The 26,407-nt window shown below is 48.4% G+C and overlaps 1 protein-coding gene and 1 long non-coding RNA gene across 2 annotated transcripts in view; one reads left to right on the top strand and one right to left on the bottom strand.

Annotated features, from left to right (window-relative positions):
• Positions 1–3,609: 3,609 nt before the first annotated feature.
• On the bottom strand, positions 3,610–17,723 carry LOC112130620 (uncharacterized). Its single transcript, XR_010139523.1, has 4 exons — positions 17,551–17,723; positions 11,521–12,581; positions 3,973–4,114; positions 3,610–3,841 (listed from the first exon to the last, which is right to left on the bottom strand). It is a non-coding gene; the product is annotated as an uncharacterized LOC112130620 (long non-coding RNA).
• A 129-nt stretch (positions 17,724–17,852) lies between these two features.
• The window catches only part of LOC112130588 (uncharacterized), an 11,171-nt gene continuing 2,616 nt past the window's right edge, over positions 17,853–26,407 (top strand). The window contains exons 1-3 of the mRNA XM_063722945.1: positions 17,853–17,918; positions 18,721–19,169; positions 20,363–20,509. Coding sequence (XP_063579015.1) covers positions 17,853–17,918; positions 18,721–19,169; positions 20,363–20,509 — 662 coding nt within the window. The remainder of the gene's footprint in view (positions 17,919–18,720; positions 19,170–20,362; positions 20,510–26,407) is intronic.

Raw genomic sequence — 26,407 nt, 5'->3', positions numbered from 1 at the left:
AAATACAAAAATTAGCTGGGCATGGTGGTGCATGCCCTCAGTCCCAGCTACTTGGGAGGATGAGGTGGAAGAGTCACTTGAGCCCAGGAGTTCAAGGCTGCAGTGAGCCATGATTGCATCACTGCGCTCCAACCTGGGCGGCAGAGAGAGACCCCGTCTCAAACAAAAATAAGAAGGTGGGCTCTGTAGCCACATTGGCAGGGTTCAGATCTGCAACTTTGGGCAAATTATCCACATGTCAGTTGCCTCATCTGTAAGAGGGGAATGATAATAGCAACCACCTTATAAGGTTGTATGAAGTAAATGAATTCAAGACGTTAGAATAGTGCCTGGCACATGGCAATAGTAATGCAAGCTCACACTTACACACCACGTCCTATGTGAGTGAACACTCAATATCTGTAGCCATGGCACCAAGATATCCTTAGAATGTGGTGGACTAGGGTTCAAAGATGTGGATCTCTGCACCCAGAGCCCTCATTCATACCCATTAGTCTGTCTTGCCTCCATCATCTATACACACGAGCATGCGCAGAGACCTCCTGGGTCCCCTAATGGAGAGCTGTGCAGGATACAGAAGGGCAAGGAGAAGGAAAAGGGTGATTCTTCCTGGCAGGGGTGTGGAGGTCTGGGTTATAGAGGTGGTATCAGGGAATGTTGTACAGTTCTGAGTTGTGAAAGCCCCAGAGAACTGAGACGTAGGCCATACCCATCTCCTTTCTGGTGCTATCTCAGCCTGGGCTCCAGCCACAGAGACTTACACTAGCTCTTAAGAACACTTCAAGACCACTCCGATGCCTTGCATTCATTCATTCATTCATTCATTCATTCATTCATTCATTCAGCTCCCACCACATGCCATTCACTGTGCTTAATGCTGGGGATAGCCGCAATCAAGACAAACATGGTCCCAGCCTTCTGTAACTCATGTGCTACAGGAAAAAAGTGAAAATTGGCCAGGTGTGGTGGCTCACACCTGTAATTCCAGTACTTTGGGAGGCTGAGGCGGATGGATCATGAAGTCAGGAGTTTGAAACCAGCCTGGCCAACGTGGTGAAACCCCGTCTCTACTAAAAATACAAAAAATTAGCCGGGCATGATGGCGCATGCCTGTAATCCAGTCCACCACATTCTAAGGATATCTTGGTGCCATGGCTACAGATAATGACTGTTATCCAGCTACTCGGGAGGCTGAGGCAGGAAAATTGCTTGAATGCGAGAGGTGAAGATTGCAGTGAGCCAAGACCGTGCTACTGCACTCCAGCCTGGGCAACAGAGCAAGACTGTCTCAAAAAAAAAAAAAAGAAAAGAAAAGAAAAAGAAAAAGGGAAAATTAGCAAGTTAAGAATCAAATAATTATATAATTATAGATTATTGTGAATGCTATGAAGTAAGTGCATTAGGGCAACGATTTTTAGAATATCAGCTACCCGGGAGGCTCAGGCAGGAGGGATGCTTGAGACTAGGAGTTCAAGGCTGCAGTGCACTATGATTGCACCTGTGAATAATCACTGCACTCCAGCCTGGGCAACGTAGTGAGAACCTGTCTCTCTAAAAAAAAAAAAAAAAAGAGAGAGAGAAAGAGAGAAGTTTAACAGGGATTAACCTCTCTTTAGATTATTGGAAATTTAGTGGCTTAAAACAGCAATACCATTGTATTGTTTCCCACAGTTCTGTGGGCTCAGTTGGGTGGTTCTTCTGTTCCGTATGACGTTAGCTGGGCCTGCAGTCATTCAGGGGCTCACCTGGGCTGCAACAGCCAGGCTGGCCCATGCAATGCACATGGCTGGAGTCCATGCTGACTGTTGGCTGGAGGTTCAACTGGGCTGTTGAGCTGAACACCCCATTTCTCCCGTAGTGTTTCTCTGTGTGATATGGGCTTCCCACAGCATACCAGCTGGGTTCCAGGTGGCAGGAAGGAGAAGCTGCCAGTCTGAAGGCCTCACCTCGGAAGCCTCAGTAAATTACCTCTGCCACATTCCATTGGCCAAAGCCAGGCCCAAGGCCCGGCCCAGTTCCAGGAGGAGGAGAAGTAGAGTCTATTTCTTGATGGGAACAGCAACACACACAGGAGAGGCCAGGAAGCACTGGGAGTTGTCTTTGCAGACCAGCTACCACAACCCCTTTAAACACAGCAGTCAGGGGAGGCCTCCCTAAGATGCTGACTTTCAGCAGAAATTTGAAGCGCAGGAAGGATGAGCCAGGCAGAAGCAGGGGATGGGAGAGTGCAGAGGGCTCCAGGCAGAGGGAACAGCACATGCAAAGCCTCTTTTTCTTTTTTCTTTCTTTTTTTTTTTTTTTTTTTTTGAGACATAGTTTTTGCTCTTGTTGCCCAGGCTGGAGTGCAATGGCACGATCTCAGCTTACCACCACCTCTGCCTCCCGGGTTCAAGTGATTCTCCTGCCTCAGCCTCCCCGAGTAGCTAGTATTACAGGCTTGTGCCACTACTCCCAGCTAATTTTGTATTTTTAGTCAAGACCGGGTTTCTCCATGTTGGACAGGCTGGTCGCGAACTCCTGACCTCAGGTGGTTCGCCTGCCTCGGACTCCCAAAGTGCTGGGATTACAGGTGTGAGCCACCAGGCCCAGCCACAAAGCCTCTTTTCTGGAGCAGGAAAAGAACCTGGCTTGTGAGAACATCTCAAAGATGACTCAAGTAGTTATCCTGGGTGAGCAAGGGGAAAAGTTACACAGGATAAGGTGGAAGAGGTGGGCAGGGGTCAGTCCTCTAATCCCGGGGTCCCTAGTCCCTGGGCCTTGGACCAGGGCCACACAGCAGGAGGTGAGCAGCGGGTGATGGAGCATTACCAGCTGAGCTCCACCTCCTGTCACATCAGCAGCAGCATTAGATTCTCACAGGAGGGTGAGCCCTACTGTGAACTGTGCATGAGAGAGCTCTAGGTTGCATGTTCCTTATGAGACTCTAACTAATGCCTGATGATGTGAGGAGAAACAGTTTCCCACCCAGTATGTGGGAAAATTGTCTTCCATGAAACTGATCCCTGGCGCCAAAAAGGCTGGGGACCGCTGCTCTAATCCAAAGGGAAGGCCTTTGGGTTATATTCTAGGTGGAAGGAGAGCCACTGATCCAGACACAACAGGGAAAATCACCACTGGGCTTTCCATGCAAACTTCACCCAGCCAGAACCAGGGCTCAGGGCTAAATACTGTGGCAATGGACCGATATAAGAAAGGCATTTTTCTTTCCTGAAGCTCGTGATTTTATTTGAATTATTTACTTGTAGGCCGGGCACAGGGGCTCACATCTGTAATCCCAGCACTTGGGAGGCCAAGGCGGACGGATCACCTGAGGTCAGGAGTTCGAGACCAGCCTGGCCAACATGGTGAAACCCCATCTCTACTAAAAATACAAAAATTAGCCGGGCATGGGCACCTGTAATCCCAGCTACTTGGGAGGCTGAGGCGGGAGAATCACTTAAACTCAGGAGGCGGAGGTTGCAGTGAGATCGTAACATTGCACTCCAGCCTGGGTGACAGCAATACTCCGTTTCAAAAGTAAATAAATTAATTAATTAAATTAAATATAAAATGAATTATTTACTTGTAATTTGTAACCCATCCTTTTCCATTCAATTCAATTTCTATTTATTCAGCTTATTCTATAAGTAGAACAGCTTACAGTAAGACTCGTGAATAAAAGGCTGTCAAAGGTAGAAGACCAAAACCATGGAAAGGGGAAGTAAGCAGTTTGACAAAAAGCACAAGCTTCCTGGCAAGCAAGGCAAAAAGGGAAACATCATACACTCTGTAGCTTTCACTGTCAAAGTCAACACTTCAGTTGCCGTAGAGAAGAAAATCTTTTTTCTTGATCTCATGGTCTCTGGGGAACAGAGAAAACACACATGAAACAGTAATTAACAATTCAGGGCTACAACTAGAGAAGGCCAAAAGAGCACCCCAGGCAGAAGCTGGGATGGAAGTCTTCCAATCTTTGCATCTCAGAGCACTCACCCCTTGAGAAAAGGCAGGAAAGGGCACGCAGGAGAGCAGGGACAGTGGAGTTGGAAAGGTCTGCATTTGAAGCCCTGCTCCACCCTTCGCCAGCTGCGTGACGTGCTCAAGAGATAGCTTCCCTCGGTCTTCATTTCCTCATCTGCAAAATGGGTTCAATAACCCCCGCATAGGGTTAGCTCAGAGGACACACTGGAATGAAAGCTTCTGGCATACTAGCTGGTATGTAATAGGAGTAGTCACAACCACAGCTGGAATCTATTAAGCTCTCCCTTTGTGCCACGCCTTAATTTAAGCACTGCATGTGTTAATGCTAAAGGCAACATTGTGAGATAGGTCTTATTATCCTCATTTTACAAATGAGGACATGCAGGCTCAGAGATGTTAAGATATGTGCCCAGGTTCACACAGCAGGAATATGGTGGAGCTGAGACAATAAGCCAGGTAGTCCGTTGGCTGCAGAGCTCACCTCCTCACCACCACACTATCCCACTTCTCCAATAGTGGTTTCCTTGCCCCCTTCTCTTTCCCTTCATCCCCCAGTACACTGCTGAGTACTCACAGCTAACTGAACGCAGATCCCTCCACAAAGCCAAAATCCCCATCCCACTAGCTCATCTCACTCTCACCTCCTCCCCACCCTTTGCCTCTCTCCTTGTCTGAGCTCTGTCCTCTGCAATTCATGAAAGCCAGAACTGAACTCTCCTCACAGGACAGCCCTTCAGAGTCCATTGCTTCTGCTGAAGGGCCTGGCAAAGGATTAACAGAGGTGAGATGCAAAGCTGGCCATGGAGAATGGGAAAGATTCTTCCCATGGGCTCCTTGAGGGCAGAGGCATGCCTCACTTATCACATGTGTGTGGTACGTGGCAAAGCCCAGTAACCTTATGAATTGAATAAAGGTGAATTAAATTGAGTTGAACTGAAGCGGATTGCAAAGTTGAATGGATGGAAGGTGGGTGGGTGGATGGATGAATGGATGGATGATTGAATGGATGAATGGGGGAATGGATGGATGACGGATGAATGGATGGATGATTGAATGGATGGGTGGGTGGATGGATGGATGATTGGATGGATGGACAGGTGGATGGATGAATGGACCGGAGTGACCACTGCTGGTAGGGAATTCTGGTAACTGAAGGTACAGAGGTAGGAATGCCCAAGGTGTGTTGGGAAACACTGAATAAATTAGTGTGATTGGAGAAGAGGACTCATGCCAGGGAGATGCAGAAAGAGAATAAATACCCACACTCTCCCTCCTACAGGGAGAGGTGGAGGCACTGGCGGGTGCCGTACAAGTTGTGTGCTCCATGGCTGCTGGGAAGGGAGGCGTTAACAGCAGGATGGTTCCTGGCCAGCTGCAACCGGGGTGACAGTGACAGATTACAGCGTGTCCTCCGCACTAATAACACTGCAGCGTCCTCCTCCTGCCGTTCCCCAGCCAGCTCCAACTCCAGTGGATCAATACCAAAAGGCGCACATTGAAAATCCCCAGCCAACTCCCTCCAAGGCTTGTATGCTTCAAAGCGCAGAACTGCAGAGTAGAAGCATCTCAGTGATTAGCTTATTTCCTGGGCGGGGCGCTCCCTAGGGCCAGGGATGGTGTCCTATTCACCTTGGCTTCCCTGCCCCATTACAGGACCAGGCAAGGACAACCCTCTCCCAAAGTTTGCTGAGTGAAGGAATCTACCTCCTGGACAGTGCGAGTCCTCACAAACACAACTGTGTGGCTCACAATCCCTCAGCCTCTACTTGCATACCTCTAATGACAGGAGGCTCTCAACCTCCCCCAAGCAGCCAGAGCCTTCTTTATTGGAAAGCTCTGATGATTAAAATCATCATCTCTATTCTTTTCTTTTTTTTTTTTATTTTTTTATTTTTGAGATGGAGTCTTGCTCTGTCGCCCAGGCTGGAGTGCAGTGGCACGATCTCAGCTCACTGCAACCTCTGCCTCCTGGGTTCAAGCGATTCTTCTGCCTCAGCCTCCTGAGTAGCTGGGACTACAGGTTAGTGCCACCACGCCCAGCTAATTTTTGTATTTTTAGTAGAGACGGGGTTTCACCATATTGGCCAGGCTGGTCTCGAACCCCTGACCTCGTGACCCGCCCGTCTCAGCTTCCCAAAGTGCTGGGATTACAGGCATGAGCCGCCGCGCCTGGCCTGTCTTCCCTATTCTGAATTAATCCCTCCTCTTTTATTTGTCCATGGTCTTCTATTTCCCAATTTCTTCCTTTTCCCTGGACACCTCTTTCCTCCTCTCCCAAACCATCCAATATCCCAGTCCTCATTTCCTGCGGTACTGAAGTCAAATAATTAAGGGAAGGAAGAAGGGAATTAGCACTTATTGAGTACCTTCCCTAGTTGAGATAAGTCAGAAATGTCCACGTGCCAGATGCAGTGGCTCATGCCTGTAATCCCAGCACTTTGAGAGGCTGAGCCAAGAGGATCACTTGAACCCAGGAGTTCAAGGTTGCAATGAGCTATGATCATGCCATTGCACTTCAGCCTGGGAAGAGAGTAAGACCCTGTCTCAAAAAAAAAGCCTCATGTTATTCCTATCTCACAGATGAGGACTCTGAGGCTCAGAGAGGTTAAGAAACCCAGAATCACACAGCCACACAGGGGCAGAGCTGGGGCTGTGCCATTCCAGCCCCCAGGCACACAGGATGGATGTTTCCCACATCTTCTTGGCCTCAGATGAGTCTAGAAAGGACGTAACTGGTCCCCTAATGCCCCGAGGGACTTGCTCGAGGTCACAAGAGCAAAGGGGTTGCCCAGATCGAGGCTCTTCCCCCACAGCTTGTTGCTTCCCTCCCTCTCCCCCACCCAAATAGCATTTCTCAGGGAAGAAAACGTGGGCTCCTTGGAAAAACAGCTGATTCTAGGAGTGGGGCAGGGAAAGAACGAGAGGAGGCGGGGGCATCTTGTTCTTCCGAGAAGCCAGGAAGTGAACAGACTACGGGGACTGGGGCACAGACTTAGGATCCTCAATGAGCCGTTTGTGCATCAAAAAGAACAAGAGGACTCCAACTCATTATACATCAACTGGCTTCTAAAAGGGGAAGTGGGAACCAAGCAAAATAACATGTATTACATTGTATTATATATAACATGTATTACATTGTATTATATATAACATGTATTACATTGTATTATATATAACATGTATTACATTGTATTATATATAACATGTAAAGTACACATATGCATGCATGTACGGGTGCCCATCCTACCTGGGAGAGCTCTGTACACTGTGGACACTTGCTCAGATGCCGCCCAGAAAACCTCTAGGGAGGAATTCCAAGCCCCCAGCCCATCCCAGCCCGGCATCTCCCAAGCCTTTCCCTGCCTCTCCCTCCACAGTGAAGACCAACAGGGACGAGTGGCTTCCATGTGGCACTGACCTGCACAGATGCCTGGAGAGGGATTGGCTTGCCCAGAATCCCCACTGGGCACTGGGCACTGGGACCAGACCTCCCGGGCTCCTGAGCCCATGGCCTCCTTCCCGGCCCAGTCCACCCAGCTTCCCAGCTCGTGTGCATGGCATGCTGGGCTGGAACTGCTCCAGAGTCAGCATGAGCCTTACAGAGGCTGTCCCAAGCCAAGCCCACAGGCTGCCTCTCTTCCTCTTACTGTGCCTTCTGCCCTGCCAAACGCCTGCCGGCTATGACAGCCCCACAGCAGCCGCTCTCCCCTGCCTTGTCCCTGCTCGGTCTCTCACCAGGCCTCTGCAGTCCCCATTTCCTATCCGCATCTGATCACCTCACCCCCAGTCCAGGCCCACACCATCACACTTGTGCACACAGACATCTTGATGTCCATGTCCCTACCCCCTGCCATCCTCATCCCATCCTCCAAGCCCGCCCACACTTTGTCCAAACCATCATTTAATGGTGACACTTGTCAAGCTCTCAAAAAAAAGTCAAGATCTAAACCCACACTGGCTCTTCCCAAAGCCCATGTTTGTAGTTAACAGGCACTTGTCTTGTCTTGCCTTTTGTGCTTATGTCTATATAAAACACCTCTCACAAAACAAACAGGCAAAGTCTCTAGAAAATAAAAAATACAAGAAAGTGTAAGAGTAGTCGCCTCTGGGGAGGGAGGGAGGCCAAGGTGGGCAGATCACGAGGTCAGGATTTCAAGACCAGCCTGACCAACATGGTGAAACCCTGTCTGTACTAAAAAATACCAAAAAATCAGCCAGACGTGGTGGCGCGTGCCTGTAATCCCAGCTACTCAGGAGGCTGAGACAGGAGAATCACTTGAACCCGGGAGGCAGAGGTTGCAGTGAGCCGAGATCATCCCACTACACTCCAGCCTGGGCAACAGAGCGAGAATCCGTCTCAAAAAAAAAAAAAAAAAAAAAAAAGAAGAGCAACCTCACTTGGGACTTTTTGAGCTTTTTGAATTTTTGAATTTTGTACCCCATCCATGAAAAACCCATACACTTCAGCTTTAGTAAAGGTGACCATTAAAAAACAAAAAAGACAAGTCCTGACTCCACTAGTACCAGTTTTATGACCTTGGGAAAAACTTATGTCAGCATCCCAAGTCTCAGTTTACTCATCTATAAAATGGGGATGATCACAGTACCTGCCTTGTAAGACAGACAATAAACCAAGGCCCAAGAAGTGCTTAGCACCGCAAAATAGTCAAGGCTCAGTAAACATGAGTCATGGGCCTTTCTTTGCCCACCTTCTCCATGGAACTCTGAGCTCCTAGCACAGCTCCCAGCATGGTGATTCCCTGACAAATACGAGATGCAATTCACAGTCCCCAGGATAGCTTTCAAGGCCCTCCCTGCTGGTACCACTGTGTTTCCTACTGCATCTGTTACCCATCCTCAAACGCATCACTCCTGCCCGTACACACCCCACTGCCCCTGACGCTTTCCTTCCCCTAGTCCTCACGCACCTTTCTTTGTCTGGTAATCTGCAAATTCATTTCATCCTTCAAATCCTGCAAAAGGTCTCCTCCTCTTGCAGCCTTCACCCTGTGCCACTAGACTTGGTTACCCCGTGGCACTCAGTACAGACTTCTGGGCAACTCAAACCAAACCTCATTGCTAGCTCTTTGCCCTCCATCTCCCCCACTGCTCTGGAAGCTCCAGGGGGACAGAGGCTGTGTTTGCATACCGGTATTCCTAATGCTTAGCATGTAACAGGCACCCAGAAAACATTTGTTGAATGAATGAATGAATCATCCTGACCACTCAGCTACTTGGTGCCTTCAGGGGCTGAATTATGGTGAGTCATTCATGTCCTGCAAATACTACACGGTGAAGGTAGGTGACCTCCTCTCTTTGCTGTCTCCAGCCCAGAAGCCACCTCTCCCAGCCTGCACACCTTCAGAGAGCCTTCCAGGAGCTGTTCGGCATTGCAGCCTACAGGGAATCCCCCTGCCTCTCCTCTCCCTGCCACAGAGGTCTGTGGAAGCCCTCAGTCAGAAGCCGTGCTAGTAGTGGGGATGGAAAGACAAATAAGATACAATCCCGGCCCTCGCGGATGAATAACAACCTGGAGGAGATAGATGCCTGGGTCTGCCTCATTCCATCCACCACCTATAATTCATCAAATGCCTACCATGTGCCTCTCTCCTCTGTGCCTTTACATAAGTTCTATCACCCTCCGTGCCTCAGTTTCCTCCTCAAGTGGGACAGAAAGACCCACCTGATCTAACACATCAGGACTGCTTGGCAGATAGAACCAGATAATCCACGTAAATTGCTCAATAAACTATGAAGCCCTGTACCGATGTTATTACGGCTATTATTAATATAGCTAAACATAACAGTATTGAATAACTGAAGCCCTCCCCGGAGCAGTCACAGTGACTTGCACATAGTAGGTGTTTAATTGATCTTTGATGCGTAGAAATGCAGTCCGGGGGGAGGGGGTGAGGGGTGGGTTGGGCCTGATTTTTCATGAGTTGTGGAGCAGCGCCATCATGTGGCCACAGTGAAGAACACACAGACCTTCTGGCAGAGAGCTTTGACGGACCCAACGGGGAGGGGCTGCTGAGGTCCTTTTAGGACAAATGCAAGGAAAAGTCCGTTTGACGCCACGGAGCAAGGAGAAGTTTCTTCGCCCCTAGAGGTGGTACAGGCTCAGGGTATAAACAGAGGCAAAAAGGGTTTGAAACAGCATTCTGGATTATTTCTCTACCAAGCAGTTTTTGGGAGATATGAAGCACCCAGGGAACAACCCAACCACGTGGTCAAAGACTGGTCTAGTCTGGTCAGGTCTGGCCCTGCGGAAGGTGCTGTTTAATCTTCATCTCAGAAGACTTGAGGCCAGGTGTGGTGGCTCACGCCTGTAATCCTAGCACTTTGAGAGGCCGAGGCGGGTGGATCACTTGAGGTGAGGAGTTCAAGACCAGCCTAGCCAACATGGTGAAACTCCGTCTCTACTAAAAATACAAAACTTAGCAGGAAATCGCTTGAACCCGGGAGGCGGAGGTTGCAGTGAGCCAAGATCGTGCCACTACACTCTAGCCTGGGCAACAGAGCTGGACTCTGTCTCAAAAAAAAAGAACAAGACTTGAACTTGGCTCTGCCACTCTGCCATACTCAAGCAGTGTGACCTTCAGTAAACTGTTGCCTTCTCTGAGCGCCAGTTGTCTCATCTGTGCAATGAGGTCATGATCCCTGCACCGGCCACCTCAAAGAGTCATTGCGAAGATCAAATGGCATAAGAGAAGCATAAGTTTAGAAATGGTCAAGTGTTATACAAACACGATGGATGGCAATCATTCTGATTTCCAATCACAATAATACGGGCATTGACTGAGCTCTGCACTGTGCTAAACCCTTTCACACATAATCTCACTTAATTCCCACTAAACCTTACCAAATGGGTACTCTAAGAGGCCCATTTTGTAGATGAGGACATTGGAGTTCAGAAGAATTTGAAATTTTGTCCAAAGTCACACTCAACTAATAAGGAGAAAAGTCAGGATTTGAACTCAGGACAGTGGGACCTCCTCAAAGTAGGGGAGTCTCAATAGTTCCAGCCACAGACATGGGATTTAAGGGGAGCCCCAGATAGGCAGGTAGGTGCCTTGAAGAAAACAAAAGAATTATTGACATTTCTTTTGCCCAGGAAATTCTGCTTCCTTCCCGACTCTACCCCAGTACCCGCTGTGACCTTGGAGCCTCCCAGGAGAGGGGAATCCTTGGGCTCTGTATCCAGGGCCCTGCCCATACCCAAAGTCAGAGAATCCCAAAGCATTCCCTTCCAGGGTCCAAGCCTGACCAAAGGCCATGCGTGCTCCTTAAAGGGACTGGCAAGGGCAAAGTGGGGGATGGATCCCCTTCAAGGTCACTGTTAAACAGATGGTAACAAAATCTACTTGGAGAAGGTAGCTATTTGTCAACAATCAAATGACCCTCACATATCTAGAGTCCTCTTGAGCTAATGAGATGTCTGAGATTGCCCCCTGTCCACTTTCCCAATGTTTGGCCCTCAGAACACTCCTTTGAGGTCAGAATCCTTAGCCCTACCTTACAGATGAAGAAACTGAGGTTCAAGGAAAGGAAGTGACTCACCTGAGGTCATACTGCAAGTAAGTGGCAGAGACAGGACTCAAGTCTAAGATTCCAGAGTACAAATCCTCCTAACTCCCCAGGAATCCAGAGACAGGGGAGGTACAGTGGCCCAGAACTGTTTCTGGTTGACAGCTCTGATTCTAGGGAAAGTAGTCCAGAGAGGTTTCTGGTTAGTAATCCTAGTTCTAGCCCCACTTCTGCCATCAGCAGGCTGTGTGACCCCAGACAAGTCACTGGGCCTCAGTCGCTTTATGCCAGAGATTCCTCGTGAGCTCTGACTTTGCGTCCTTTATTCATGTCCTTGAGCCATAAAGATGAGGGTGTTCAGCAGCATCTGCAGGTTTTATAGAGAAGCAGCTGTGACTTCGCCTCCCTTGGGAAGCTTTTCCTGACTGCCCAAGGCTGAGTTATTATTGCTCATTGTGCTCTCACAGCACCCACAGCACTGCATTGCAACTTATCAGCAAACTCCCAAAGGCCCCAGCGGCAAACATGCATGACTATGAAGAAGTTTGAATCTGGTGCAATAGGGAGTAGTGGGGACTGAGGCAAAGTAGAGAGCCCCTGGCCAAGGGGGCAACTCCTGTTCAGCTCCAGCTTCTTCTCGTATCGCAGGAAGGCCAGCCCGGTGTTGCCAGATCTTAAGAGAAGCCAAAAAACTAGATTTTTAGGTGAAATCTGCTTTTTAAACAGATGCAAAATATATTTAATTAAGGACTTTATAGGTATTGCAGCCCCTGGATTAGCCACATCTACTTTCCCCATTAGACTCTGAGTTACTTGACTGGGCACAGTGGTTCACGCCTGTAATCCCAGCACTTTGGGAGGCCGAGGCGGGTGGATCACTTGAGCTCAGGAGTTCAAGACCAGCCTGGCCAACATGGTGAAACCCCGTCTCTACTAAAAATACAGAAATTACCCGGGTGTGGTGGCAGGCGCCTGTAATCCCAGCTACTTGGGAGGCTGAGGCAGGAGAATCACTTGAACGCGGGAGGCGGAGGTTGCAGTGAGCCGAGATCGTGACCTTCTACTCCAGCCTGGGCGACAGAGTGAAACTCCATCTTAAAAAAAAAAAAAGACTCTAGGTTATTTGATAGCATGGCAAGGTCTCCCCCTGAACGCTGAGTGACCAACCCAGGGCCTGGTTCCTCACAAGTGACCAGTGATTGCTTTTTTTTTTTTTTTTTTTTTGAGACAGAGTCTCTCTCTGTCTCCCAGGCTGGAGTGCAGTGACGTGATCTCAGCTTACTGCAAGCTTCGCCTCCCGGGTTCATGCCATTCTCCTGCCTCAGCCTCCTGAGTAGCTGGGACTGCAGGTGCCCGCCACCACACCCGGCTAATTTTTTGTATTTTTAGTAGAGACGAGGTTTCACCGTGTTAGCCAGGATGGTCTCGATCTGCTGACCTCGTGATCCACCCGCCTCAGCCTCCCAAGGTGTTAGGATTACAGACATGAGCCACCGTGCCCGGCCAGTGATTGCTTTTTAAATGTTGCAAGATCTTGCCCCAGACAAAGCCCCCTACCTCCAAGTTTCTGGTAACCAGAGTAACCCCACTGGCATGTATCAGGGGCTGATTTGCATGCCAGGCGCTGCCTTAAGCATGTCACATATATAATCTGACCTAATTCCATTCTCCCTCCCTCCCGAAGTGGTACACACTATGATTCCATCTGTTTTACAGATGAAGAAGCTATGGCTCAAATGGTCACACAACTTGCCCAAGGTCACACCACAGTGGTAAAAATTTAAATTGCTGGAATTCAAATTCAGGCAGTCTGACTCCCCAGATGTCTCCTTGCATTACAGTGATGTCAGACTGCTCCATGAGACCACCTTAAATATCACCTTGCGGTCACTCGGCCCCAAGCCACAAGGCTCTCCAGGTACCTGCCGGGGCAGTGGGAACCAAGGCATGTGGTATGAAGAGATGAGAGATCGGACGCGGTGGCTCATGCCTGTAATCTTAGCACTTTGGGAGGCTGAGGCGGGTGGATCGCCTGAGGTCAGGAGTTCAAGACCAGCCTGGCCAACATGGTGAAACCCTGTCTCTACTAACAAACACAAAAATCAGCCGGGCCTGGTGGCAGGCACCTGTAATCCCAGCTACTCGGGAGGCTGAGGCGGGGAGAATTGCTTGAACCCAGGAGATGGAGGTTGCGGTGAGCTGAAATCGCACCACTGCACTCCAGCCTAGGCAACAGACAGAGACTCCGTCTCAAAAAAAAAAAAAAAAGAACAGAGATGAGAACAACACTTGCTGCAGAAAGCGGGGGCCTGAGGTTCAGAGAGGGGCACCTACTAGCCCACAGCTGTGCGGCCAGATCGAGCCAAAATCAGTGTTTATCTTTGGCCCTAAGACACCAAATCCCAGCTTCCAACAGAAGAAAACATATGGGGCAGAGAGAAGGAGCCAAGGAGAGGCCTGGTTATTGCTCATCCCATTGAAACAGTCAAACACTCTCTAAACTAGCTAAATGGTTCCGAAGGAAATGGGAATCTATTTTGTCTCCTGTCGCCAGGCCTGCAAATCCTGATATATCTCAGGCCACGGCAGCGAAGCGGATGGCTCAGCACTTGGAGACATGCCCACACGAGGCAGGAAGTAGGGTGGATGATTCAACAGGTACCTCTCTATTCTGAGAACTGGTCCTGTGATGGGTGAGTGTACATGCAGCTGAAATAAAAAATGATTTTGAATGCTGACCACTGGAATGCACAGCAAAGCCTCCCTTTCTTCCCGGGGGACTTGCAGCATTCTTCAGGGCTTTAATCTTTCCAGGTTTTCTAGTTCTGAAACTTTGCTGAGACAACAAGGTTCTTGGGAGGCTGGGGTGGGCTGGTGACTCAAAAGCTTCCTTTCCTCCTGGCACACACTCCAACAGGATGATAAAATGGCTGCCGTCCTACCTGGGACACCATGTTCCTTGCCCTCAGTCTTCCTCATCTGCAAAATGAGGGTAGTGACCTCTGCCTAACTGAGACAGAAAGGTTTGGTACAGGCAGCACAGCTCCACAATTTCTCATCTGAAATCCTCGCGGCTCAATGTGCTTTATCAATTTATGTATTTTATTTTATTTTATTTTATTTATTTATTTTGAGACACAGTTTCACTCTGTCGCCCAGGCTGGAGTGCAGTGGCACGATTTTGGCTCACTGTAACCTCCGCCTCCCGGGTTCAAGCGATTCTCATGCCTCAACCTCCCCCAGTAGCTGGGATTGATTACAGGCACCCACCACCACGCCTGGCTAATTTTTGTATTTTAGTAGAGATGAGGTTTCACCCAGGCTGGTCTCACAAACTACTGACTTCTGGTGATCTGCCTGCCTTGGGCTCCCAAAGTGCTGGGATTACAGGTCTGAAGCCACCACATCCGGCCTCAATGTGCTTTATAACTTGGAATTCTTTGGATTCCTGAAAGGTTTTCGAGTGGATCTACCGCATATCAGGTGACATGCCAGTGAGCTCTGGAGCAATATTCCATAAACTCTTTCGTTTTTCTGCAGCAAAATGTATAAATATTCATGCTAAGTGGGACAAAATAAAGACTATAAATAACCTCACATCCAATTCATATCAGGTTTGCCATCAAATGCTTGCCCCAATCTCATGAAAAAGCTTTAGATTTTCAGAGCTTTGGGGGTTTGGAAATTGTGCATGGAGAGTGCCAGCTTTGGTTTCAGCCATACCTGGGTTTCCATTCCAATTGTACCCTGACCAGCTGGCTCACCTGGGGCAAGACATTCCTCCTCTCTGAGCCTCAGTGTTCTCATCTATAAAATGGGGTGATAATTCCTATGGTGCTTCTTAAAAGATAAGCAAGGAAATGCAAGTTGCCACTCTGGAAGAGAGGTTGGCCACACTGACAGGTCCCAATGAGGTGAATCCACCACAAGATATCTGGGATCTGTCTGCACACAAGGCGGTGACAGACTCCCTTTGACCAAACTTACAAGGCTGACGCATAGCAGAAGATCCATTTATTATCGGAGAGCACAGTAAATACCCCACCAGCAGAATGGAGCACTTCCATCAGCCTAACCAGCACGTGCTTCCCTACGGCACAAGTTCCGTGAGGATCCACGGTGTCACAGCACTGCTTGGTGGGAGGGAGTCAGAATAAACAACAGCATTAAGAAGTATTTATCGGCCAGGCACGGTGGCTCACGCCTGTAATCCCAGCACTTTGGGAGGCCGAGGAGGGCAGATCATGAGGTCAGGAATTCGAGATCAGCCTGACAAACATGGTGAAACCCCATCTCTACTAAAAATACAAAAATTAGCCAGGCATGGTGGCAGGCACTTGTAATCCCAGCTACTTGGGAGGCTGAGGCACAAGAATCACTTGAACCTGGGAGGCAGAGGTTGCAGTCAGCAAAAATTGCACCACTGCACTCCAGCCTGGGAGACAGAGTGAGACTCCATCTCAAAAAAAAAAAAAAAAAAAAAAAAGCATTTATCACAGAGCAGCTTGAAGCCCCCTCTGTTTTGGGAGGACAGTCTTACCCAGGAAATGGGGATGATGCTTGGGCCAGCGGAACCAAGAACTTGTGCCCTGGACAATGCCAGCCCTGGCTCTGTGACAATCCCCTTCCTAAATGTCCCCTACTGAGGGACGCTTCCATTCACTCTTTCTCCAAAGTTGCAAGGTAACTGACCATGTTCCCCTTGATAAACTAGGATCGTATTCCAGGCCTCCCCCTCTGAGCCAGACTCCCTCAGAAACTTTGCCTGGCATTGATGTACCCCACGCTCTTCAGTCACGTTTGCAGATAACCAAACTGATGACTCTTAGAAAAGGCCAGTCTGCATCCATGGCAGAGCTCCTATAAGGTGGCCACGACAATATCTCCCACTCCACATACTCGTTCCATAACTTTGTGCCTTACCCAGCAAGAAATTCAGTCTCTGTCCTCCCTCGCCCTTGTCTCTAGGCAGGCTTGTGACTCACTTGGAACCAACAAGTTACAGGGATGGGAGAGATGCCGTATAACTTCTGAGGCTAGATCACAGAAGGCAACGTGGCTTCCAGCTTGTTCGCCAGAATACTTGCTCTCAACTCCCCACGTGGACTCACTACACAGAGTGACCCTGAGACTAAATGGAGAGAGAGAAAAACAGAAGCTCCACCCACACCAAACTATAATGCATGAGAGACCCCAGGTCAGAACCACCCAGCCAAGCCCTCTCCCAATTCCTGACCCACAGAAACTAAGAGATATAATAAAAAGACTGTTGTTTTAAGCCACTAAATTTTGGTGTGATTTGTTACACAGTAACAGATAATCAGTAACAGAGGACCATTTTACTTCCCTTCGGCCTACGGTGACCATACCTCCCAGTTTAAGTGAGACAATCCCAGTTTATACCTTTATCGGGCATAATTATTGATAGTAATCCCTTTGTCACCCCCAAAGTGTCCCCAATTTGAATGGTAAATCATATGGTCACCCTACATTTGGCCAAGTTCTCAGAACACACTTTAGATTCTGGCAAGAACTCTTCACTCACAGCCTAGTATAATCAAAATGCATGAGGTGCCTAGCACAGAGTGTTCAAGAAATCAATGCTGGTTCCTTCTCTTTCTCCTAATTCCGTTCTGTCTGAATGCTCAGCAGTATTTTGCCAAGAGATGGCTTTGGGCGCAGTGGCTCATGCCTGTAATCCCAGCACTTTCAGAGGCCGAGTCGGGTGGATCACCTGAGGTCAGGAGTTCAAGACCAGCCTGACCAACATGGTAAAACCTCATCTCTACTAAAAATACAAAAATTTGCCAGGCGTGGTGGCAGGCACCTGTAATCCCAGCTACTCGGGAGGCTGAGGCAGGAGAATCGATTGAACTGAGAGACAGAGGTTGCAGTGAGCCAAGATCTTGTCACTGCACACCAGCCTAGGTGACACAGCGAGACTCTGTCTCAAAAAATAAAATAAAATAAAAAGGAGATGGCTTCAGGAGCAGGCTCAGTCCCCTCACAGTCCCCAGAACACTCTCCCCCAACAAAACCTGCATCTTCCTGAAAGCACAGTACCTGCTACACAGACACAGCTCCCAGGCAAGTCCAGGGCTACCCCCTTCACAAGACGGTTCTCAGTAAGCCTGTCCCATGGGGAAATTCTGGAGCTGCCGCTGGTGTTCAAGATGGGAAGGCTCTGAATTCCTTAGAGAGAGCAGGCAAGAGACAGAGGACGGGCAAGACAACCCTGCAACCGTCTTTTTATTATCTCTCTTGGTTTCTGTGGGACAGGAATTTGGGATGGGCTTGGCTGGATTGTTCTGCCTTGGGGCCTCTTGGGCCTCTCAGAAAGGCCTTCTTCACCACCCCTGTAAGGGATGGAAGCTTCTGAGTCCACAAAACTGCTCTCAAATCCTGGCTCCACCATTTACTCACTGGGCCAAGTACTCAACGACTCTGAGCCTCTTTCTCCCCACATGCATGAATGGGAGGGTCCATGGCAATTTCAAGGAACTTTTAGAAAAGAATCAAAGAAGTAATTTTTTTGTTGTTTTTGCTGTTTTCAAAGAGGTAATTATTTATATAAAGCCCGTAGCACAGTGCCTGGCATAAAGTAAGCACTCAATGAATGTTATTTTCTTTTTTAAGACACAGGAGCTTACTATTAGAAAATGTACCTGTCTTACCTGGAAGGGACAGAACAGTACAACAAGAAAGGCCAATTGGCCAGTCGCAGTGGCTCACACCTGTAATCCCAGCACTTTGGGAGGCCGAGGGGGGTGGATCACCTGAGTTTAGGAGTTCGAGAACAGCCTAGCCAACATGGCGAAACCCCATCTCTACTAAAAATACAAAAATTAGCCAGGCGTGGTGGCGCAGGCCTGTAACTCCAGCTACTCCGGAGTCTGAGGCAGGAGAATTGCCTGAACCCCGGAGGCAGAGGTTGCAGTGAGCCAAGATCAAGCCACTGCACTCCTGCCTGGGCAACAAAGGGAGACTCTGCCTCAAAACAATAAAAAGGCCAATCAGAAAACAGAAATAATGGTGTCTCTCACTTCTAGACACAGACATATGGGGATGTATGTATATGGAGGGTCTGGCAGGCACCTGTAGTCCCCCTTTTTCAGTTTAGAAAACATTTCTGTCCTGCAGGCGGGGTGCTGTGCGTGCCGCGATCCGCATTTGCAGGACCAGGGATATTGTGCTGCTCTCCGATGAAGCAGTCACCGAGTCTGTCTGCTGCAGCCCTTTCTGAACCTCTGGCTGTCTGGACGCTCCACCGTGCTCCTCACCAAGACGAAGTGCTTCTTGGTGACCACTCAGGGCACAGAGGTCCTCTTCTACTGGACGGATGAGGAGTTTGAAGAGAGTCTCCAGCTGAAGTTCGGGCAGTCAGAGAATGAGGAAGAAGAGCTCCCTGCCCTAGAGGACCAGCTCAGCAGCCTCCTAGTCCCGGTCATCATCTCCTCCATGACGATGCTGGAGAAGCTCTCAGACACCTACACCTGCTTCTCCATGGAAAACAGCAACTCCCTGTATGTCCTTCACCTGTTTGGAGAAAGCCTGTTCATTGCCATCAATGGCGACCACACCAAGAGCGGGGGGGACCTGCGGTGGAAGCTGTACATGCTCAAGGACCTGTTTGAAGTGCACTTCGGGCTGGTGACTGTGGACGGTCACCTTATCCGAAAGGAGTGAGTCCTCAAAGCTGGTCCCCTCTGTCCTTTGCCGAGCACCCTCGCTGGGCCAGGCAGCGTGTGCCTAGCCCCTGTGAAGCTGTCATTTTTCACACACTGCCCCCAGCTGGGTCCCTAGGTCAGAGAAACAGAGCTCAAATGAACCTTGGAGACCATCTGGTCCGACCCTCTGACTTTATATCTGGTGAAACAGAGCAGAGAATGGAACTCACTTGCCTGGGGTCATCCAGCTGGTTGGTGGCCACATCCAGATTGGAAATCTGAGCTCAGGACTCTCAGTCCAGTGCTCTTTCCATTCTCTCAATATCGCCGCCCGTCATTACACATCTAGTGTAAGGACTAGAAACTAGTCCTCTCTGGCTTCTCAAGCTTCAGACTCTCTCTCCAGAAAAATATAAGCCTGTGCACACTCATACAGTCTTGTGAAAGTTTTCTCAGGAGACAGATCCTAAAACCTGTCTTTGGTCCCACAGTAAAGAACTTGGGGAAAGAGAATGATGGTTCAGAGTATACACTGAGGTGGGAGGGACCCCAGAAAAGGCTTGTAGTTGAAATGTAGACCTAGAAAAGAGAAGTTCATGGTATCACCACCCCCTGATTCTCTAAGATGGATTGGGAAGCTGCAGAGTGTGAACCTCTGGGACTTTAGAGTTTTGTAGCTATGTGAGCAACTACCCATATCGAGGCATTTCTCAAATGCACAAACATTGTTTCATGAGTCATTTTAGCCCAGATAGGTCATGGTTTCAGTGGCAAATGCTGCAGGTGGCAGATGCCTGTTACATGAACCACATTGGCTAGTGCAGACCTTGCCAGCATCCAAGATGGCTGCGACCCGGTGTAGGGCCCTGATGATAGACCAGACCTTTCTATGTGCAGTGGCTTCTGTGTGAGAAGCTTAAGCACCACCCTGGCTCTCTCTAGTTGGCTTTGTATGACATGTGTTTGTGTGACAGAGGTTGAGGAGTGAGGTGATTTGCTCAGCTGCCTGCCTTCTGGCTCCGTGCCTATCCCGCCCCACTCCACAGCTAGAGCTCGGCCAGAAACCTGACCTGCTTTCCCAGCTGTGTGGGCAGGTCACATGGGCTCACCTGGCTCTGACGCTGAGCTGGGACTCTGGTCCTTTTGTCGGGTGTGGGAGAGACCAGCTTTCTCGTGGTCTCTCCTGTCCTCTCTGGCTATGCCCCCAGGCTGCGGCCCCCAGACCTGGGGCAGCGTGTCCAGCTGTGGGAGCACTTTCAGAGCCTGCTGTGGACCTATAGCCGCCTGCGGGAGCAGGAACAGTGCTTCGCCGTGGAGGTGATTACTGGGCGCGAGAGTCCGCAGGACTTGGAGCTGTCAGGTCAGAGGGGGCCTCCAGCTTTAAGACCATGTTTTAACCCTAATGAGTGAAGGTACAAGCAGCCCCTGAAACTCGTGTATTCAGACAGAGTTGTTCTTTCTGGCCATATGGAGGGTTGGGTACTCTGATGGGCTTTCCCATGGTAAAACAGCTCGATCCTGGATAACACAGACTTTTAATGTAATTTTTGGGTTCACTGTAAATTACAGAAATCTTTGAAGACAGTTCCTTCAACCCTCCCCTCCTCCTCCTACAAAATTATATTGAGCTGGAACAGGAGGGAAAAGCAGTGGAGAAGAACACAGTGCCGAAGGCAAGATTGCCCTGAGTGCAAATGATACCAGCACTACAGCCAGTAAACAGCCTTAGGCCAGCAGCAGCACAGGAGAGCTGAGCCTGCAACTCTAGGTTAAGCCCAGCCCCAAAAAGTTAAAGTGGCTGCTGGTCCTTTTATAAAGCATAGTCAATAAAAAACTAAAAAATTAAAAGTAAAAACTAAAGTGGCTGCTGGTCAGTAGCACTCCTTGGCTTCCTAAAGAGGTAAACCAAATTATCTTGCAAGCAGTGGTTTTCATACTCCAGTGTGTGTCAGAATCTTCTGTAGGGCTTGTCAAATACAGGTTACTGGGCCTCACTTTCAGCATTTCTCATTTAGCAAGTCTGGGATGGGGGCTCTAGAACTTGCATTTTTATTTTTTATTATTATTTTTTTTTGAGACGGAGTCTCGCTGTGTCGCCCAGGCTGGAGTGCAGTAGAGCAATCTCTGCTCACCACGACCTTCCAGGTTCAAGCGATTCTCCTGCCTCAGCCTCCTGAGCAGCTGGGATTACAGGCACATGCCACCATGCCTGGCTAATTTTTGTGTTTTTAGTAGAGATGGGGTTTCACTATGTTGGTCAGGCTGGTCTCAAACTCCTGACCTCATGATCTGCCCACCTCAGCCTCCCAAAGTGCTGGGATTACAGGTGTGTGCCACCGTGCCCAGCCCTAGAACTTGCATTTCTAAAAAATTCCCAGGTGCTGTTTATTGTGCTGGTCCAGGAACCACACTTTGAAAACCACTGCTAAAGCAGGACAGGTTAAGATTGAACAAATATGAACTCACAACTGAAGAAAATCAGATACAGAAGAAAATAAGCCACCATGAGTGAGAGTCAGGAAAATCAATCACCAGCAGATTTAGATCCCAAGGCACTTGATACATTGGAACTACTAGGTATAGAATATAAAATAACTATGAAATATTTAAAGATATGAAATGTAGAATCACAAAATGAGATAAGAACAAGAAACTCTAAATTGACCAGGCAAATTTGAAAAAGAACCCATACAGATATTTTAGAAATGAAAACATAGTTGTTAAAATGAAAAACTCAAGGGATGTGTTAAATAGCAGATGAGACATAGCTAGAGGGAGAATTAAGGAGCTGGAAAATAGATCTGAAGGAATCCATTCTCACACCCCCACTCATTCACTCTTCCAATAAACATATAGTACCTATTATACGCTAAGAGGTGTGCCAGGCCTTGGGAATAAAGAGATGACTAAAGACATATTCACTGCCCTTGAGGAGAAATCAGCCATGTATGTACTAAAAGATATAATAAAGAATCCTGGGTGCCATATTGGGTTTTTCATCAAAAGCCATGGTGGCAGAAGAAATGGAGTGGTTAACTCTTTTTGGGACATTAGGAAAGACTTCTTGTAGGAGGTGACCTAATGCCATTAGTATAAAATCCAAACTCCTTCCCAAGCCTACCAGGCCCTGTGTGATCTATCGCTGCCTGTCCCACTCCAGCTTCATCTCATGCCTCTCTTGTCCACACTTACTGAGTGCTAGCCACATGAAACATCTTTAAGTTTCAGGAAAACTCTATATTCAGATCTGTCCAATATAATAGTCATTAGCTACATATGACTGTTGAACATTTGAAATATAGCTAGTGCAAATTGAGTTATGCTATGCATGTGAAATATATACCAGATTTTGGTAACTTAGCACAAAAAATAATGTAAAACATTCCCATTAATAAGGCTTTTATATCATATGGTGATAATATTTTGGATATATTGAGTAAAATGAAATATATTATTAAAATTAAAAAATTTTGCCAGGCGCGGTGGCTCATGCCTGTAATCCTAGCACTTTGGGAGGCTGAGGCGGGCGGATCACGAGGTCAGGAGATTGAGACCATCCTGGCTAACACGGTGAAACCCCGTCTCTACTAAAAATATAAAAAATTAGCCGGGCGAGGTGTCGGGCGCCTGTAGTCCCAGCTACCCGGGAGGCTGAGGCAGGAGAATGGCGTGAACCCCGGGGGACGGAGCCTGCAGTGAGCCGAGATCGCGCCACCGCACTCCAGCCTGGGCAACAGCGAGACTCTGTCTCAAAAAAAAAAAAAAAAAAAAAAAAAATTTTAAAAAAGAAGAAAAAACATTTCTGCCATCATTCCTTCAGTTGGAATGGAAGCCCTTTGAAAGCAAGAATCTCACATTGTTGATCATAAATACAACAGGTCTGCTGCCGAGGAATGGCCCTCATTAATGCCAGTTAATCTCATACCAATTTTTTTTTTTTTTTTAAGACAGACTCTCGCTCTGTCACCCAGGCTGGAGTGCAGTGGTGTGATCTTGGCTCACTGCAACCTCCACTTACGAGGTTCAAGCAATTCTCCTGCCTCAGCCTCCCCAATAGCTGGGATTACAGGCACCCACCACCACGCCTGGCTAGTTTCTGTATTTTTTGTAGAGATGAGGTTCCACCATGTTGGCCAGGCTGATCTCGAACTCCCGACCTCAGGTGATCCACCTGCCTCAGCCTCCCAAAGTGCTGGGATTACCGGCATGAGACACCACACCTGGCCCTCCAATTTTGATTCTTTCTTTTTTTTTGAGATGGAGTTTCACTCTTGTGGCCTTGGCTGGAGTCCAATGGTGTGATCTCGGCTCACTGCAACCTCCGCCTCCCAGGTAGCTGGGATCACAGGGTGCCTTCTGCCACACCTGGCTAATTTTTGTTTTTTTATTAGAAACAGGATTTCACCATTTTGGCCAGGCTGGTCTCAAACTCCTGACCTCAGGTGATCTGCCCGCCTTGGCCTCTCAAAGTGCTGGAATTACAGGCATGAGACACCGCCACTGGCCAGATTCTTTTATTCATTAACTCAGTCAATGAGTACCTACTTAAGCACCTACTCTATGCCAGTGATACGCTTTGGCTGTGTCCTCACCAAAATCTCATCTTGAATTCCCATGTGCTGTGAAAGGGACCCAGTGGGAGGTAATCGAATCATGGGGGCAGGTTTTTCCCATGCTGTTCTCATGATAGTGAATAAGTCTCTCAAGATCTGACGATTTTAAAAGGGGGAGTTCCCCTACACAAGCGCTCTCTCTTTGCTTGCTACCATCCATGTAAAATGTGACTTGCTCCTCCTTGCCTTCTGCCATGATTGTGAGGCCTCCCCAGCCATGTGGAACTGTAAGTCCATTAAACCTCTTTCTTTTGTAAATTTCCCAGTCTCCAGCATGTCTTTATCAGCAGCATGAAAATGGACTAATACAATCACCTATTTTAGAAATGATGGTCAGAAAAGACCTGCACAAGGAGTTAACTCTCGAGCAGAGGCATAGACGATGAGACCAATTCAACTACCAGGAAACCTGGGGGAAGAGTGTGCCATGCAGAAAGAACGTCAAGTGCAGAGGACCTGCTGAGATGGAAAGAAGGCTGGTGGGCTGGGCACGGTGGCTTACGCCTGTAATCCCAGCACTTTGGGAGGCCAAGGTGGATGGATCACTGGAGGTCAGGAGTTTGAGACCAGCCTGGCCAACATGGTGAATCCCCGTCTCTACTAAAAATACAAAAACTAGCCTGGTGTGGTGGCACACACCTTTAGTTCCAGCTACTTGGGAGGCTGAGGCAGGAGAATCACTTGAACCCCAGAGGCAGAGGTTGCAGTGAGCCAAGATCACACCACTGCACTCCAGGCTGGACAACAGAGCTAGACTCCATCTCAAAAAAAAAAGAAAGAAAGAAGCTTGGTGTATTTAAGGCACAAGAAGAATATGGTTGCTAGAGGTAGACCAGTGGCCAGGCGAGGTGGCTCACACCTGTAATCCCAGCATATTGGGAGGCCAAGGCTGGAGGATGGCTTAAGCCCAGGAGTTCAAGACCAGCCGGGGCAACATAGTGAGACCCCATTTCTACAAAAAATTAAAAATTAGCCAGGAGTGGCAGCATGAGCTTCTAGTCCCACCTACTCAGAGGCTGACATGGGAGGATCGCTTGAGCCCAAAAGGTCAAGACTGCAGTGAGCCATGATCACACCACTGCACTCCAGCCTGGGCAACAGAGCAAGACCCTGTCTCAAAGAAATAAAAATTTAAAAAATAACAAAGGTAGACAGTGACCACACAGGCCACAAAAAGATATTCATATTTCCCTCTAAGCATATAATGGGAAGCTACTAGAAGGTTGTGGACAGATTCTTTTGACCACCATATAGAGAAGAAACCCTAGAGCAGCAAGAGTGTATCCAAGCGTGATGTGAGATGGGGATAAAAAGTGATAGCATTCGGCTGGGCACAGTGGCTCACACCTGTAATCCCAGCACTTTGGGAGGCCGAGGCGGGTGGATCACAAGGTCAAGAGTTAGAGACCAGCCTGACCAACATGGAGAAACCTCATCTCTACTAAACATACAAAAAATTAGGCAGGCGTGGTGGCACACACCTGTAATCCCAGCTACTTGGGAGGCTGAGGCAGGAGAATTGCTTGAACCCGGGAAGCAGAGGTTGCAGTGAGCCAAAATCGCACCACTGCACACCAGCCTGGGCGACAGGGCAAGACTCTGTCGCAAAAAAAAAAAAAAAAAAAAAAAAAGAGGTTGAATAACCTGTCCAAGTTCACCCAAATGATAAGCAGAATTACTAAGTCCTTTCACATACATTTACTTTCACCCTCAGAGCTCCCTCTAATTATCATCTTCAATTTACAAATAAGGAAACAAGGCAAGGAATGTGAAGGCCACACATAGCTATCAAGTGGCAGAGCTGGCTGGGCGCAGTGGCTTACGCCTGTAATCCCAACACTTTGGGAGGCCAAGGCGGGTGAATCACAAGGTCAAGGGATTGAGACCATCCTGGCCAACATGGTGAAACCCTGTCTCTACTAAAAATACAAAAGTTAGCTGGGCATGGTGGCGCGTGCCTGTATTCCCAGCTACTCAGGAGGCTGAGACAGGAGAATCACTTGAACCTAGGAGGTGGAGGTTGCAGTGACCTGAGATCGCGCCACTGCACTCCAGCCTGGCAACAGAGCGAGACTCCGTCTCAAAAAAAAGAAAGAAAGAAAGAAAAAAAAAGAATGTGGCAGAGCCTAGACATCAGGTGTATTTTCTAATAAAGGAGACATGCTAGGAGGCTAAGGAAACCTATGTCAGGTAGAAAGGATCTGAGATTTGAACAAAGTCATGCCCTCAGATTATCTTTCATTGTTTTAAAATTATGAAAGAAAGACACCAGGAGGAACTCCATAGCCTGGAAGTTGCTGAGAGGACAGCACTGTTATCTACTGTAGTAAAGCAGTTCCCGAGTCATCACTTCGGAATCACAGTTAATGCGGAGCTCCTGGGCTCCAGCATAAACATATCCGTATAATCTATCAAAATGAGACCCAGAATCTGAATTTTTAAAAATACTATCCTGGTCAGGTGTGGTGGCTCACGCCCGTAATCCCAGCACTTTGGGAGACCAAGACAGGAGGACTGCTTCAGCCCAGGAGTTCAAGACCAGCCTTGGCAACATGATGAGACTTCGTCTCCACAAAAGTTTTTTTTTTTTTTTAGTTAGCCAGGCAGCCGGGCGCAGTGGCTCATGCCTGTAATCCTAGC

The sequence above is a fragment of the Pongo abelii genome, chromosome 23 (genome assembly GCF_028885655.2).
Source record: "Pongo abelii isolate AG06213 chromosome 23, NHGRI_mPonAbe1-v2.0_pri, whole genome shotgun sequence".
In the NCBI taxonomy this organism is placed as follows: Eukaryota; Metazoa; Chordata; class Mammalia; order Primates; family Hominidae; genus Pongo; species Pongo abelii.
The sequence above is the reverse complement of the archived record's forward strand: the minus strand, read 5'-3'. Positions and strand labels throughout refer to the sequence as shown.